Here is a 16301-nt window from a genome sequence, read left to right as displayed (position 1 = left end):
AAAGTTCCACCAGTCAGTCCTCGTTAAACTCTCCGATGTCCATCTCCCGAGACACAATGCAACACACACGCGCACATGGCAAGCCCCCCCCCCCCCCCCCCCCCTCTCTCCCCTTCTCCCCGCAAGGATGGAGAAGAAGAAACGAGACCAGGGGGTCGTTTAATGAACTGGCAGCAAAATCTCAAGCGCCATCTTGTTGTGCAGCGCCGTTGAAATGAGATCTATACAGTGACTCATGCACCCACTTTTCTTTAGGCAGAACACCAGGGTGGTTGACAGCCGCAGTTGACAACTTCTCTCACACAAAAGTTGCTGCTCTACTGTAGACTATAACCCCCCCAAGACCTCTTTCGCCTTGCCGTGGCATGTTTAACCCACCGGTTGGGCCCTGAGTAACGAAATCTGGCAATTACCGAGAACCCGTTTTGAGAAACTTGCTCCGCCTGGTTAGGAACTTTTTTTTTTTTCATCCCGCCGTGCTGTAAACTTGGTTTAGGCCCCCCTGTTCTTGCTAGAGTAGACTGAAGTCTGCATGTTCCTGTCTAAAAGCGCGCAAACCGTTGGGCTTCTCGAGACTCAATGACTCAAGACGAGATACAGCATTCGTGGAATACCCGTTTTAGCGAATAAATTGCATCTAACCTCGGCACAGTTGACAGATGTTCAATTACCTACTTTCAATCTGTTCTTCGGAAAATTTAGAAAAGAAGAGAAAATAGTTGAGAGCATGTGGCTTTTGGATGCCTGGAGAAACTGCCTACATGTATGGCTTGCACAAGTTGTCGGTTCTGAAAAGAGTTCGTATTGAGCCCAAGAGCGCGTGATTGACGGCGTTGCATGCAAGTGGCTGCATGAACGTCCTCGCGCCGGAATATTATCATCAGTGCAGTACTAGCAGAATGCACACACTTGCATGCACATGCATATGCTAATGCCAGAGGGGGGTGTATTATCAAATACGCTGCAAACAGTAACATGCTTACACTTTGTTGCCTATCTAGGTACCGATGCCCGTCCACTGCCCCAAAGAAGCCATCCGCCGTGAGCAAACAATAGAGCCCTTGAAGATGCCCGTACGTTCGGATCCGAATAGATTCTAGGGCGACCTTGCCCGGCACGGGGCTTCGGCTGTGGCGCAGGCCAGCGCCGCCACCGAAGCCGCCGTCTTGTCTGGAATAGTTCTGTTCAAGGTTCCCCGAACAGGATACCGACTCGTATCGTATGACGGGCTCGTATCGCGGGCGGTTAAACCTCTTGCATCCTCGTATCGTGATTCTGATAGCGCGGCACTTGAGAAGCAGGGCGAGAATAGGCGAGACGAGACAAGACGAATCAAGTAATACGGGCGTCTTGATTTCCTTTACCACCCGCGGCGGATTGGATAGGCTACCCGGTAAGCATAAGGCTCTGGGGATGAGACAGGAGATCCTCAGGCAGGATGACGACTGGCGCGATTCGGAATATCGGTGTAGTTTCTAGATAGTACCTGCATGTAGTGGCTATTTCGCTGGCCCCATGGTTTTCGAAGCAAGGCGGAGAGCGAGGTGTTATTTGCCATTTCCCCGCGGGGTTGCAGAGTGCCTTTCATCATGACTTGCCTTTTCTATGGTGAGGTGGTAAATGACCAATGGTTAGGCATACTCACCTTCGGCAGATGCGTTAAGATATCGTGAACACCTCCAATTACACATCAAATGGGAGCTATATCCGATGCACTGCGGCAAAAGCCTGATATCAGCTCTTCGCCTCGCGGATCACCAGGAGGATCCCCTCCGTCAAGATGCATGGCGGTCACAGTGAGATTGCCACGCCCAATCAACCGGGCACCCCCCCTGGTACTGTACGACTTATACGATCTGCTTAATAATACGAAGCCAAAGAGTAAAAGAAGTGATGGGAATCAAGACCTGAAAGACACCACAAACTCGTCATTGTGCTACGCGGTTGGCCATGCAGCCCTACGGGGCTCATGGGAATCCAACTCCGTATGACAGCATCGCATACCATCTCACCTCATACATACATACACATGGTGTACATGTGCTCCGTACTGTGACACAGCAGCGTGGGATAAGACAAGCGGAAGGATGAAGGCTAGCTGGCTCAGTCCATGCCGGGAATGCGACGCTACTGTACGGCTACTCTGCAGACTGCATTACTGGATAGGGCAAATATGCGCATATTCGCACTGGTTTGGTTCCGGAGCGGCGCAGGTGACCGGAATGGCTGTGCCTTTTCGCTCTCGGTCTGCCGGAACAAGACCGCCTCAATGCGCATCCTCGGCCTGGCGAGTGAATTGCAACGTCTGTGGTTTTCCTTTGGGTTTTATTTTTATTTCTTTTGTGTGTATATGTGGTAGAGACTGTGTCTTTGTTCTAATTAAAGAGCGCGCGGGGATGCGTTGGTACGGTACTCGTACCCCGTTGCGTCATACCGGGACATTGAGCGAGGTCTTTTGTCTTTTCTGTCTTGGGTGGACGGATCTAGGCCCTTTAGCTGATTGACCCCATGACGATGATTGACGCTGGGGATCAGGATACGTAAGGTATTCCCAAAGAGCAATAAGTGAACTGGATAGGTAACGTACGGAGATGGACCAAGCTGTCTGTCAATGTCACTTACCCATGACAGCCCAGGATCATTCATTAGTGCTCAATTCGTTATCGTGACAACTGTCTTCAAGTGTCTTGTCTCAGTCAATGCCCGCAATACGATGCGCCACGGCCCCCCAGCCAAGCCCTGCTCGCTTCACCCGCTTCATCGCAACTTAATCTTCAATCTCGCAGGGCAAACGAAACGAAACGAGGCCACGTCGAGAGCTTGCAGGGCCCGTGGTGCCGAAACCGAAACCGCTGACGGCACAGCCACCGTAAACCATGGTTTCTCAACGCCCTCGTTGAAAAGGCTTTGATGGCACCAGGCTGTTTGGGATCCTTGGCCTTGCGGACTTTTGTTGTGGCACGCAAGCCACGCCTGTAGACTCAGATCCTGCCTCTTGTATGTGTGCACCCTTTTTCTCTTGCACGACTCAGCAGTCATTGACTTGCCACTTTGCTGCAAGACATGGCGCTCGTGCGTATTGCGAGTTGCTGGGATGAATTGACACTTTTCCTCTGGTGTTGGTGTTCGTGGTCATTCGCTTGGTTTACATGCACACCCTCGAGGTATGACTCTTGTTCCGCCTTGTTTTTGTCAACCTTGTCTCTCTATTTTTTTGTTCTCTTTTCGTGTTTACCAGCTTCTAGACTCGTCTACTTGCAACTGACATTGTTTATTCCGCCTCATTCTTTTTTAATCGCTCAAAGACACCGCCGCTTGAGGCATATTGTCTACCTCTACATGTACCTATCCCCAGCGCTCTTCTGTCATCAGGGCAATGATGCACAGCACAGCTTCAAACAGCGCTGTAACCACTTTAACCCCCCCTGTAATACTGCCACTCTCCTTCGGGCAGCCCCACCCGCGGGAGCCTAGTTCTAGCGCCAAGAGCTGCTCCACCCCTCATTACAGTGGCTCCACCGCCTGCCGCATCCGCTGCCGGCCCTGCTGACAAAGTCGCGCTCCGGCCTATCACGGCGCCCGGATTCTTTTCCTTCAATCTTGGTGCCATGAACCATCTCAACCTTCGATTTCTTCCATCATCCGCATGATACGCCTAGGCGCCGTCGTTCGTTGGCACAGGCAAGAAATCAGGCTGCCGATGCTCCCACGCCCCCCTTGATCTGCTCGGCCTTACTGTACTGACTCCCCTCCCCCCAGCCACGAGCAGCATGGCGCTCCCGGATCTGGCACGACCCAGACAGAACAGACAGTCACAAACCATGCCTTGGCCTCTTTTTTCCCTTGGTGGAATCGATGGAGCGGCCAGGCCAGGGATAACCGCATCTGCAGTGGAGAAGGCGCGCGGCTGCCTGGCTGGCTGCTGTCAAATCCTCCGGCATCCCAATCGAGATATAAGAGGCCTTGTTTGGCCTGAATTAAAAGGTTGACTTCACTATCCATCCAGTCACTACATTGAATCCCTTCACATTATATCACGGCTATGATACGCATACCATATAGGGCTCTTGACCAAGTCTTGCATTGAACCGTGGCATCTCTCGCTACTCTCTCTTTCCTACTTCTTCTGGCTCTATCAATGGGAAGATCTGTTGGCTTGCGACTATCTCAACAACACTCGTTCTCTTGTTTAGACCTATAGCCACTGGATAGGATAATTGAAGCAACCTAGTTCTTCTCTCTTCTCATATCCAGCCTTGCCGCTTCACCACTACTACACGAGCACAGAGAAAGCCTAGCACAGCCATTAACCATGTTCAACACCTTCAAGTACGACCCCGAGACCAAGAGCGTCCAAGAGCTCAGGCGGGCCTCAGACCCCATCTCTGCTCGATCCAGTCAGCACCAAGCTTGCAACAACTGCCACGCCAAAAAGGTAACAAGACGCAGCATCATGCCACTGCCGAGCAAGTCCTCTCCTTGTTGTGTATCCGACGCTAACCTCCTATCCCCTTCCACCAGCTCAAGTGCAGCGGCGACAAGAGTGGATGTGAACGCTGCGTCGCTAGCCAGCTCGTCTGCGAATACACCCGCTCTCCTTCCCGCAGAGGCGGTAGAAAGTCCAGCGGCAGAAATTCCACTGATAGCCGCGAGTTAACCGGCGGCGAGAGCAGCCCTGGCAGCCACTCTGGCAAGTCAAGACATCGGAGCAGCAGGCATCCCCAACAAGCTGGAGCCGGCAGCAGCAAATCCAAGTCTCGATCTGGCGAGTATGGTGATGCGCTGGACCTGTTGGACCCTGACACGCTCGGTCCCGATGATGGATTCGACTTGCGCTCCCTGTCCCTAGACGGTAGCGGCGACGCCATGGCTTCAGATGGTATCTACGGGAGCGGCGCCTATTACGGCCAGCAACAGCAACAGCAACAGCAACAGCAACAGCATGGCGGAGGCAGCTGGCAGCAGATGCCTTCTCACGGACAATACGGCGAGTACATGGGCGCCTCCGGCTCCGGTGGCCAAAACTACGACGGTGGAGAGTACTACGAAAACTATGACGAGTACGGACAGTACCACGACCAAAACGACCCCCGATACTGGGGTGGCCAGCAGCGATAGCTGCTAATTCCTTGCTTTCTTTTGAGTCTTGTGTTTTATGACTTTGCGTTGCGTTTTGCGTTGCGTTTTGCGAGTTGCATCTTTTTCGGCATCTTCTTTCTTTTCTGAGTGTTTTCCCTTGCTTCTTTTCACATTAGATTCGGCCCCGGGCGGCCATGTAAGTGAACACCTTGCTGAGGATTGCAGCGCGTCTGATTTCATACTTAGAATACCCCTTTACAGCATCAGCTTGTATATTTAAGAACCCTGTTTCCTTTATTCTTTTGTCATTTTCCCTTTTCAGCATTTCATTCCACGTTTTGTCTACTCTTCTTTGGCTCACCGCATCCTTGTCCCCTGTGCCTCCCTGCATGACGTATCCCGTCTGCAGCGTTCAGCCTTGGGGAAATAGATGCTGGATTGGGCCGTGTACTTTTTTGTCTCGTTCTTTTTAGATGGAGGCTATGCCGGTAATGGGCTCATGATTGGACGATATGGGGGGGATTGGCTACTTGTATAGATCACTTGCTTTTGTAAGCTCAGTTAGATTCGATGTTACACTTGGATTCACCGTCGATGCGTATGTCCTTGTTGGTCAGATGGCATGTTTTGCCAGTCTCGTAGATTCCCCCCTTTCTTTTTCTTGAAAGTAGTATGATGGAATAGTGTCCTTTGCCTGTTGAGAATATGTATAGGCAACTATCCACGAGACCTGGAGTTGACTCATCCTCACAATCGCATCTGCAATATGTGTGAGTCGACACACTCTCGTGACGTTCCTGGCGAACAAAACGGCTCAGACACCCTTGCAAGCACCCCTACAACAAGAAAATCAAATCAAATCAATAAATAAATAAAACCCCGAAAAAAACCTTGAGCCGGGAATGAAACGAAACGAAACGAAACGAATGCGGCATGGTACGTGATGGCGACGTCAACCCGCGGATTCAGCCCTGCGATAGGCCCCGGCGAAGTGATGTGTGCCTCAGGTGTACTGCCATCCATAGCCATGGCCACACACCCCCCCCCCCTTTGCATATTTCTTTTCGATCCTACGGTAAAAAAAAAAGCAAGGGGTGCTATAGTAAGGTGGGTAGTAGTAGAGGGAAAGGAACTTAGTGTCTGGAGAAAGCAGGCAGGCACCAGATGCCATCGTGCAGGCTGGCATCGTTTGACTGAGCCATGATTGGTGTTTATGGGTGTGGTGTGGTGGCTTATATAAGGGATCTATCTGGGTTAATGTTGGGGGGGTTTTTTTTTTTGCCGTGTTGGGTGCCTTGCATGGGTTTCTTTGAGGAGGGGGCGTGTGGTTGACGGGAACTATTTTCCCAAGAGAGCGGTTTATATCAAGATGGGTGGAAGATTGCTCCGTATAATGTGAACTACTAACTACGCTGAGGGCTGGCTGTAGGCATTCTTTACAAGAGATGGGGAGTTTGGAAGAGGAAAAGTTGTCTCAACGGTGTGAATTGGGACGGTTATTACGGCAATTCCACATTGATGTTTTTTTTTTCTCTCTCTCTCTCTCATCTTTCTTTCTTTCTTTCAGCTTACATCAACGTTTACGCTTCTAGTTGCACAAAGACGAAATACGCCGCTTATGCCCCAATCCTTCCGCCGCGTACTCCCGGGTATGCACTCTCCAAACCAACAACGACGCAATAAAAAGAAGAGAACAAAGCGAGGAGTCACAAGGGGAGGGCGTATCAGGCCACATGAACAGGCTAATATAAACGTTTGCCTGCATAAGGTGCGTATGTGCGCTCTTATGAGGTCTTTTTTTTTATGTGGCGCATCGGTTTGCTCCGATGTTGTTTGATGCTTTGTCATGATGTGAGGCGTGAGTTTGTTAGGCAGCCGAAGGATTCATTCTGTCTACATACGTTGCCAGGCTTTTTTTTTTTTCTTTTCTTCTTTTTTTGTAGGCTGCGGATTTTGTGGTTGTTGGTCTTGTGACTTGAAGGGGAATTTGAATATGCGGTGCTTGTGGAACTTTTTGGGGGTGTTTACTACATGTATCTTGAGTAAAGAGAGCTTCGAAAGGCCTTTGGTTGTATTGAGAATGGTATACCATCTATTATTCGTTCCTCGAGGAGAGTCTCTATTCTAAATTGTGTGAATCAACTTACAAGACGCTTGTTAGTGCTCCTGTTCGATAAATGGTCCTCGTTTCATGTAAACGCCGTGCGCAACCAGTTAAATAAAAAACAAATCGATATCCAATGCTGGTTTCTTGGTCATTTTCACATCACTCCAACGATGGCATACCGGCCATCTAATCGCAAGTCTAAATGCAACACTCTAAGATGCACGCTTGTCTTCGGTGACATGCTCCGAAGCAGGCGCCTTTGATTTCGAACGACTTGCATCTGCGTACGCCTTGTCATCGTCTCGGATGGTCTTGAAAAACGCTCTCGCAATGACTAGTCGCAAAACGAGAGAAAGAAGAGATGTGAGCATGATGCCGCAGGCAGCAAGAAGCTGAATCCCAATATACTTGCCGGTGCTGTTGAGAATGGCACCCGATATGGGCGGGCCGATGAGTGATCCAATGCCCTTGAGGATGGCCACCATGCCCAGTCTAGTCCCCAGACGACTCATATCTGGGGTGATGGAGGTCAAAACGACCGACCCGAGGGCTACTACGCTACCGGACCAGAAACCATATAGAACGGCAAAGGCAATGTTGCCAGCTGCGTTTGTCACGCTGATCCAGTAAAAGACGCTGGCGCTGCTCAAGGCGCATACGACGACGTACGTGTCCAGAGAACCAACCTTGTCTGCAATAAACGAGGGTATGATCCTGCCTGGGATGGAAGAGGCGTTGAGAATAGGCAACAGATATGCGGCCAGCACGTGGCCCTGCATGCCGTGCGAGACGGCGTAGCTCTGCAGGTAATAAGGCGGGTTGAAGAATGACAGATTGTTAAAGAAGATGGCGGCACAGTAGAGAAGGTATGTCTTCTCCTTGAGGGCCGAAGAGTCCCAGAACCAGCGGATGGAGAAGCCGTTCTGCTGCCACCCGGGCTTCTTGGCCGCCGCGCGGGGCCGGATGATGATGAGCGCAAAGGAGCACATTGCAAACGCCATGAACCCCATGACTCTCATGGTCCAGCCGAAGCCAATCTGCGGCCTGAGGCTCTGGAACATGAGAGGATATAGCGTTGCGCCAAGGCCACTGCCCACGGTGGCGAGGCCCATGGCCCTAGCTCTGCGTCTCTTGAAATACATGGGCACAATGGCGATGGACGGGATGGAGAGACAGCAGGTGCCCAAGCCGAGGCAGATCCCCTGGGCCAGAAAGATTTGCCAGTAGCGCGTGCTGATGCTGGTCATCATGAAGCCCAGGGTGAGGAGGAACGTTCCAACGGCGAGCAACGCGCGACAGTAGCCTGCATCGTACAGCGGGCCAATGACGGCCCCAACGGACATGAGGCAGAAGACTTGAACGGACCCGATCCAGGAGATGGCCGAGGGCGAAGAGTCCTTGAGGAGGTCCGTTTCGTAGTAGTTTTGGAAGACGCCAAAGCTGTTGAGCAAGCCCCTGAATAACATCCGGGTTAGCACACGTCCACAACCATTCTTTGACGAGTGGGTTTTTGCCATACAGGTGATTGAAATAGAGAGCGAATGAGGCCACGACTTGTAGCCACGCCTGTAATCCGCCGTCCGGAGGCTCATTGCTGTCGTCCTGACTATTGTTCTGGGCCTGCTCAAGTGGTGCTGACTGTTCAAGAACGCCCGCATCGGCCACACCGACAGGTTGCGGCTGCTCTTGGATCTGGATCTTGGACATGACCGGGGTTCTTGGATGAAAATCGAACGCCGTGACGGGACAGTCATTGCTGTTCGGTATCGAGACGAGCAAAGGCCAGAGACTAGCAGCTGGATATATGCACACGCGATTGACGCGATTGATGAGATTGATAAGAGACGAGGAGCCGTGTCCGGAACCCGGCTCGTCACGTCGTATCCCCGCCCGGGGGGACGGCAATAAGATGCGGCATGGAATCACTGATTATGGAGGGGAAAAACTACAGTATTCTCGCTGATGGTTTTTGGCAGGGAATAAGTCGGGAGATGAAGACGGATAATACTGTTGCTAGCTAGCGCATTGCGGGGGGGCTTTTAGACGTGAGAAAGCTGATTGATAATGAATTGATGATGAGGACGAGGACGAGATGCTGTAGTTGTGGGCATCTTGAGGAGCTGAAAGGGTGAGGCTTGGATGTAGCGAGGAGATGCCCAGAATGACGTTGGATGCCTTGGAGCTTCGTGTTTCGAAGATGAAGGTGTCGTATGGGATTCGATGCATGTGACGAGACATGAGAGAGGCTTAGAAGGGGAAGAAGATGGATTACATCAGCCATCTCATCGACCGATGAGATGAGATGGATGAGATGCTTCATAGATGCGGAGTACAGGTGACTGGTATATACTGCATGACTGCCTTCACCTTTGGCTGACCACGAACATGCACGAGTATGTAACCATTACCGGTGTGTATTTCGTACGACTCCCTGGCAGCCGAAAGCTCACGCATCAGATCCGGGACGCTACGGGCGCTTCAGGAAGGCCTCAAGTTTTGCCTCGTGCACGAGAATCTGCATCAAATCCTTCAACAGCTCAGGCGTCAGGTAACAGTGGCCAACCCTCGTCCCGTGATCCGTCGAGATTTTGGGACGACTCTAACAAGACGGGACATTGGGCTCCCATCTATGGATAGTCCAAGTCGGATAGGGACATGCACTCGTATATCAAACGCCATAATCAATGAGACAAGAGACAAGAGAACGAGTATAGTAATTGAAAAAAGAAGAAACAGGTTGCCGCTTGCGTATGTGGCCATCCAACTGACGATCCCCTTGGGACAAAACAAGAAAAAAACAAGCCAGCCACATACGACGTAGCTCCCAAGCCGCGGAGCAATTGGCTTTTTTATTTTTATTTTATTATTTTATTTTTTTTGGGCGATCTTGCATTTCCGCCTCGATCAAAGGGCGGGCTTTACTCGCTGCCTCCGGAAATATTTGCCCAAGCGAGAAAAAAGAGGGTGTGTTACTACTAGAGCAGCTGGTCTGTCGGTGCCGCTTCGGCTTCGCGTCTTTTGGCGATTGGGCTGAACGATTGAATTTCCTCATCTGCCTGGACAGTTGCAGCCTCGGTTTACGAATTGGATGCGAAAAGAAACAGCGTCGTATCCAATTCAATGTTATTCTGCAGCGGCTCAGGCCTACCTAAAGCTGAAGCAATCTAGGCTGCATGGCTAGCTCGCGGCCAAAGCGCAAGGCTCGGTGACGAAAACCGGTAGCTTGTCGCGTGTAATTTATTTTTGTTGTGTTCTGTGTTGCTTTGGGCCAGCAGGAAATGTTCTTGAAGCAAATCGTAATGACGGGGAAACTTCTACATCTATCTAAGCTTTGGGCGTTTTTGGGCGGGCTTTTGCCACCTCTGGCCAACAAGCGCAAAGTAATACGTAGATGGGCTTGTCAGGTTTTCTTTGTTCCACGGATTTAAAGCTGGTGAGAAGAAGGGAGAAAAGAACCTGGCCCGAACTGGGAAATTGCTCTGCGGGCGAGACGGAGAGTTTTCGACGAAGCAACAGAACTTCTGTACAGTGTTCCATGTACAACGTTCTGTACGAGTACAAGAGGGAAATAGAGTCATATTCGGCACTGTGTCGCGTGGGACGACTTGAACGCAGAGCAATTTCCCAACTTCTAATTTACCTTTTGGCGCGTACATGCGAGTACAAACGCCGTTGATGAGCAAACGGAGCGGGCTGGCCCAACTTGCAGAGAAAAGAGCTCCGAACTCCGTGGTCCCTGATGTTGGAAGCAATTAACGAGGCCCAAGTGGATTGGTAATGGGACCAACTGCCGGAGTACTTGGGGGGTACATGCAGATACGGGGCATCTCGCTGTATGCGCGCTTTTGCCTTTTTTGCGCCTAAAATACGGAGAACGAGTGCGAGTGCCTGATTTGAGTTCCATCTGTGGGTGCAAGTTGGAACTGAATCACGCCTAGAAGGTTTCCGGAAATATTATTCTCGTGATTTTATTTATACATCTATTTGTTTATCTTATTTGTGTACTAGTATGTATTTTTTTTTATCAAGGTACGACCTCGTAGCTCGCGTGATACTGCGGTCCATCCGCGTCTAAAAGGCGCTTCCAAAGTCATCAAACCCAGGCCGTTCCAGTAATTACGGCTTGTTGGCCGGCCAGTCGACAGACGAGACGAGATCCGCTCGCCATCCGGGCCGTCTCGTCTCCTTTTGCGATCCAGCGTACTGTAATTGTCTAGATCTCGCGAAACGACCCCCTATTCTATGGGGTACTGTCAGGTGACGGTGTTCGATTGTATCGTGACGGCTGGAATGGCAGGGCGAGTACCTACTTACTCCGTACACACGCGCGTAACGCTCCTTTGGGGATATCGAGGGGGCTGCATGTCACATGTAAGGTAGTAATAACAGAGATCCTGGCGCTGCGGCTGAGGAGAAGGTCTGGTCGTTTGGGGTACAGTAGGGACACGTACCAGGTGATGGGCGTGATGATGTGCGTGTTTGGACCGGGCCTGTCAGATTACTTGCGTCGCCGGTGATGGGGATGACTGGATGGGAAGGTTGCAGCAAGTTGTGCCTACGAGTTTATGGACGTTTCCTCGGCATCGTATGCGCCTGTATAATCCATGGATGGGGCGTATTGTGTGGTCGTATGACGGCCTCGAGTATTGACATCAATGAGGCTACCCAGCTGCTTGGGACCGCAAGGTAAAGACAAAGCACCCAAGGTAGAGATATGCCGTAGAAGGCACTTCTCGCTGATTTCGGGGTAGTACTGCATGCAGTGTTGGTACCTAGTCCGAATCCAACCTCGTTTACACCTGATCACCAGGACGGACGGATGGCTGGCCGTGGTTAGAGGAGCTTCCGCGTCTTTGGCGCTCCGTACCGTAGGATCGGGCATTTGCTCCCACTCGCATCACATCACGTCTCAGGCATTCCGGGGAACTTGTCGCGGTGGAACGAGGCCCGATAGAACCTGAGCCTCCTTGGCAGGCCTGGTTGGGTGCATGTACTGTAGGATGTAGGCACCACTACGAGTACTCGTACTCGTACGGGCTGAGTCGTCCCAGGCGATCCGAGAGGTTCTCGATCCCAACATGTGCACCAACAGCAAATCGCTGCAGCCACCCGTATATACAAGTATCACCCAGTCACGCAGATCCCTAACGGATCAAATTGATATCATCGTGCAGCGTGCTATTTTTATTTTTTACTCGTCATCCTTTGTTTTTTCCTTCGGCGGCCGATGGTCAGCGCGGGGTGGCTTGTGAGGAGAAAGACCGAGCGTGGGAGTGAGTGAGGAGAAGCTCCAACAAATCGTTGACGTCTTAGCTCCCCCCTTTGCTTCGCCTTAATAAAAAAGCGACGCTTTCTAAGCCGTGGACTCGTAGCAACGGTAAATAACTTGGACATTTTGTCGTGTCGAGGTTGGGCCTGGACAAAGCATTCCGCGTGTGTCATTTCCGCATCCAGACATTGGTGAAAATAGCATCACGCATCCCTGCGATCTGGGTCCAAAGCAATCTTCCACATGGACAGCTGTGCTGGCGTGCTAGAGCCCGAAATACAGCGAATGAGAGAAGACGCAGCAAATCTCGGGTTGCCGAATGACATGACCAGAGAGCCATCTTCATCTCAGGGTCCAATTGCGTGGGCGGCGGTGGCCTGCATCCCTGTGCCGCGGAGGCTTTAGTGTTTGCCTCGGTGGCGTCTCTGGCCTGACAGCTCTCTGAGACACGCTCTATTCTAGACTCTTTGGCTAGCTTGAAAGGGGAGATGAGTCGAGGGGAGGAGAGAGAGAGAGAGCGCGATGAAATGTCGGCGCATGCACTTGTGTGTTGGCAACAGGACCGAAAGAATTGAGCCGCCATTTCACCACATCTAACTCCATAACGACACCCATCTGGAATTGAGTCGCGTGAGCACATACAGGGCACGCATCTCCTCCGTACGTGCGGCCCCAATCAGACTTGCAGCGGCGATACTGGTCGTTGAGCCGTCACGACGGGCTGTCTTCAATATCACAATCCATCCGTAGTAAGCATCAAATATTGCATGTCTCCCTGCATGCACATGCAAAGAGCTGCATCCTCCAGCGGGTTGAAGCCAGTGGTGCCGGTGCCCCAGAACCGAGTTGAGCAAGGCTAGCTGCAAGCCCAAGATGTGCAGCCCAGCCACCAGCAGAAATGCAATGGGTGGGCGCTGGGATCCTTTGTCGAGACTCTCGCCACAGAGGGAGAAGCTTTCTAATTCGACGACTTAAACGAAGGGGGGCTGCGGGAACGAGCAGCTGGAGAAATAAGGGCGAGCGAGTAAATTGGAGTACAGGCGCGTGTACGGAGCATGTACTGTGCAAAGGCGGTTGGATGATCCAACTCTTGGGCTTTTTTTCATCAAGTCTCCGTCCCCATAGAAGCTCTCCATTGCTTCGTAAGCCGCTGGAAGCATGGAGAGCAAATTCGCCATGGACCGCCGTGGAAGTACCTTTAGTCAGGCATGGCACAGCAGTCACATTAACCGCTGCTACCTGGGCAATAGACCATGCTCGACTAGCGATTCACAAGCTTCAATGGCTTCCATTTCCTTTTCCTCTCTCGCTCTCTTTTGGACCACCGAAAGAAAAAGAAGCAAAAGAAAGAAGGGAAAAAAAAAAGATGTCCGCTGCAGCCGCGATCCGAGAGACGGAACGGCACTAACAGCGTCCGTGAGTACCTCCAGAGTACCAACCCAACCCGGGCCAACAGCATGAACAGCGACCCCCCAATGCGCTAAAATTGCCCGCTACCGGACAGCCAGCTTCACTGCCCGTGCTGTACTGTACCGTCTGGCACGACTGATCCAATACTGGGCACAGGCCCGCTCCAGCAGCCGGCCCACCGCGATGCCACCAATTCCGGCCCCAAGCCAGGAAAAAGGCTCTACCTACCTCTATGTAACTAAATACTGACCTCTGTACGGAGAAGTACATGTACTGTACATAAGCTGTGCCGACCGACCAGGGTTTGTGGGATGCGCATGGGGGGCAGTTTTAAAATGGGTATGAGGAAAGGTCTGGTGGTCTGGCTGCTGCGTACTGGGTACCGCCGAGGCATGCGACGGGGCTGGTAGGGAGTACTTGTCACAACCACTAAACTCAACTGCCACCTGCCGTACCCAATACTCGCACCCACTCGCCGCCCACCGTACCCGCTACCCTCGCTCCTCGCATGTTGCGCCTTTGGACCCTGCCCGGTACCTACGGCTGCTCGCCTGGCCGGTACGTACCCGTACGAGTACCCAGCCGTGCACACTCACTGGAACACACAATGCAGTGCCCTGTAAACCCCCCCATGCCCGTCTCAGTCGTCCTCCAACCTGGCGATCTCCCTCCCACATCCTCCCACGCGACCTTGCCTGTTCTTCCTGACCGAAGCCTGCAACTCTCTCGTACCTACTTTTACACTGGCCTTCTCCCACTCTCGTCAAGATGGCTTCTCAACTCCCTCTTGATTCTTCCAGCAAGAATCCCACCATCCTTTAGCTTTAGGCCTTGCCCGCTAGCAGTGCCTTGTGAAGCATATCGTCCGTCGACCGCAAAAATCCTTGCTTCAAACGACCGCCCCTCTACTCTCTGCTCTCTACTCTACTCTACTCAACTCTTGTCCCTCCTTGGTCACGGTCTCAAGACGCAAATCTCGCCTTTGAGCCTATTCACGCCTCTTTCCTGAACACTGATTTCGCATTCGACCAAACGGGCTTGCCTCAATCACTACCCTCCGTACCGTTATCTTCCCGTCACGAACTTTACTATACTCTGGCTGAACACTCCACTCAAGTTGCTGTGTTTAAGGTTAGAGTCCCATAGATACATCGGCCATCAGACATCGAGCTCGGTTCCGCAGACAAGGGAATACACCGATCAGCATAAATAAACGACGCGCGCTGCTCGGCATGGCACTACATATTCTCCCCGACAATACCATCCTCCCCTTTGCCTCTGAAACTTCTCTTTCCTCTCCCCAACTGTTTCCCACCCTGCTTCCGACGCAAGATCACGACCTGATACTCGAAAACCTCTCCTTCTCAACGTCCGAGATGAAGACGCAAAGTGTCGCGGATGACCGGAGTTTGAGCGAGGAACAGGCCATCTCACGCACTCAGCGTCGCGCTGCAGTTCAGCAGACACTGCCATCTTCAACGGCACCCAAGGCTAGCGCTATGTCTCGTGAGTTGCTACGCGCCTTTCCTTCTCCTTCTTTTGCATGGCATCTGAACAGTACTGACCATTTCCTAGGCTCTACATCAAACGGATCAGTGGTATCAATTACTGCCACAAACGTCACAGAATTCCCGACAGCGCCCATGTATGGTAGACCAGTCAACTTTGGCTTGGTTGTTCCTGGTGTTTATCGAAGCAGCTATCCTAAGAAGGAAGACTATTCCTTCTTGAAGAGCCTGAAGCTGAAGACGATAGTGTATGTGTTGGCACCTGTCCATGTTGCTCACTCTGAAAGCTAACCCCGTCTTAGCACCCTGGTCAAGAAAGATGAGCCCGATCACGAGCTTGAGTCTTTTATCGCTGCCAATGGCATCCAACAGGCCGTCTTCAACATGAAGGGGACCAAGAAAGAACCCATTCCGCCCGCCACCATGGCCGCCATTCTCGAACTGGTTCTGAACCGGGAAAACTACCCTCTCATGATCCATTGCAACCATGGAAAGCACCGTACCGGATGCGTCGTCGCCGTTGTCCGCAAGCTGTCTGGCTGGGGCCTCGACAGAACCGTTGACGAGTACACCACCTATGCTTCCCCCAAGGCTCGGGAATGTGATGTTGAGTACATCACCTCATTTCAGCCCAGATCGCTCGAGATTACCTTGGTTCGGTCGGTCCATGCCGAGAATCCGCGCTTCAGCCCACTCCAAGTGCGGTCATTTATGAGGACCCTTTTGTTCACTGCCGTGGTCACGTCAATATGGCTGGTGTCTGGTTCTCGCATGGTTGGCCACCGCAACGACATGTCCAGCTAGGACCCATTTTCGGAAAAGTTAAAAAAAAAAGTTGGCTGAAAGATGTACCTTGTTATTGCGACTCCAGCTTTTTCTATTTACGACAACGCCATCCGAAAGAATCGCAAGCGAGAACGAAAAGAGA

The 16301-nt window shown here is 51.8% G+C and overlaps 3 protein-coding genes across 3 annotated transcripts; 2 read left to right on the top strand and 1 right to left on the bottom strand.

Annotated features, from left to right (window-relative positions):
* Window positions 1–4312: 4312 nt before the first annotated feature.
* On the top strand, window positions 4313–5118 carry Triagg1_3986 (transcriptional regulator family: Fungal Specific TF; the record flags this gene model as incomplete). The annotated part of the gene is made up of 2 exons (XM_062898338.1): window positions 4313–4435; window positions 4522–5118. 2 exons carry the CDS (start codon window positions 4313–4315, stop codon window positions 5116–5118), a joined length of 720 nt encoding a protein of 239 aa, XP_062757006.1.
* A 2280-nt stretch (window positions 5119–7398) lies between these two features.
* Triagg1_3985 (uncharacterized protein) lies at window positions 7399–8893 on the bottom strand (the record flags this gene model as incomplete). Its single annotated transcript, XM_062898337.1, has 2 exons — window positions 7399–8641; window positions 8706–8893. 2 exons carry the CDS (start codon window positions 8891–8893, stop codon window positions 7399–7401), a joined length of 1431 nt encoding a protein of 476 aa, XP_062757005.1.
* A 6204-nt stretch (window positions 8894–15097) lies between these two features.
* On the top strand, window positions 15098–16177 carry Triagg1_3984 (uncharacterized protein; the record flags this gene model as incomplete). The annotated part of the gene is made up of 3 exons (XM_062898336.1): window positions 15098–15371; window positions 15441–15621; window positions 15676–16177. The coding sequence occupies 3 exons, from the start codon at window positions 15098–15100 to the stop codon at window positions 16175–16177; spliced, it is 957 nt and encodes a 318-aa protein (XP_062757004.1).
* Window positions 16178–16301: the final 124 nt, after the last annotated feature.

This window comes from Trichoderma aggressivum (assembly GCF_033847375.1).
Source record: "Trichoderma aggressivum f. europaeum strain CBS 100526 chromosome Unknown scaffold_012, whole genome shotgun sequence".
Taxonomy (NCBI): domain Eukaryota; kingdom Fungi; phylum Ascomycota; class Sordariomycetes; order Hypocreales; family Hypocreaceae; genus Trichoderma; species Trichoderma aggressivum.
Note: the sequence above shows the minus strand (reverse complement) of the source record. Positions and strands in the feature narration are given on the sequence as shown.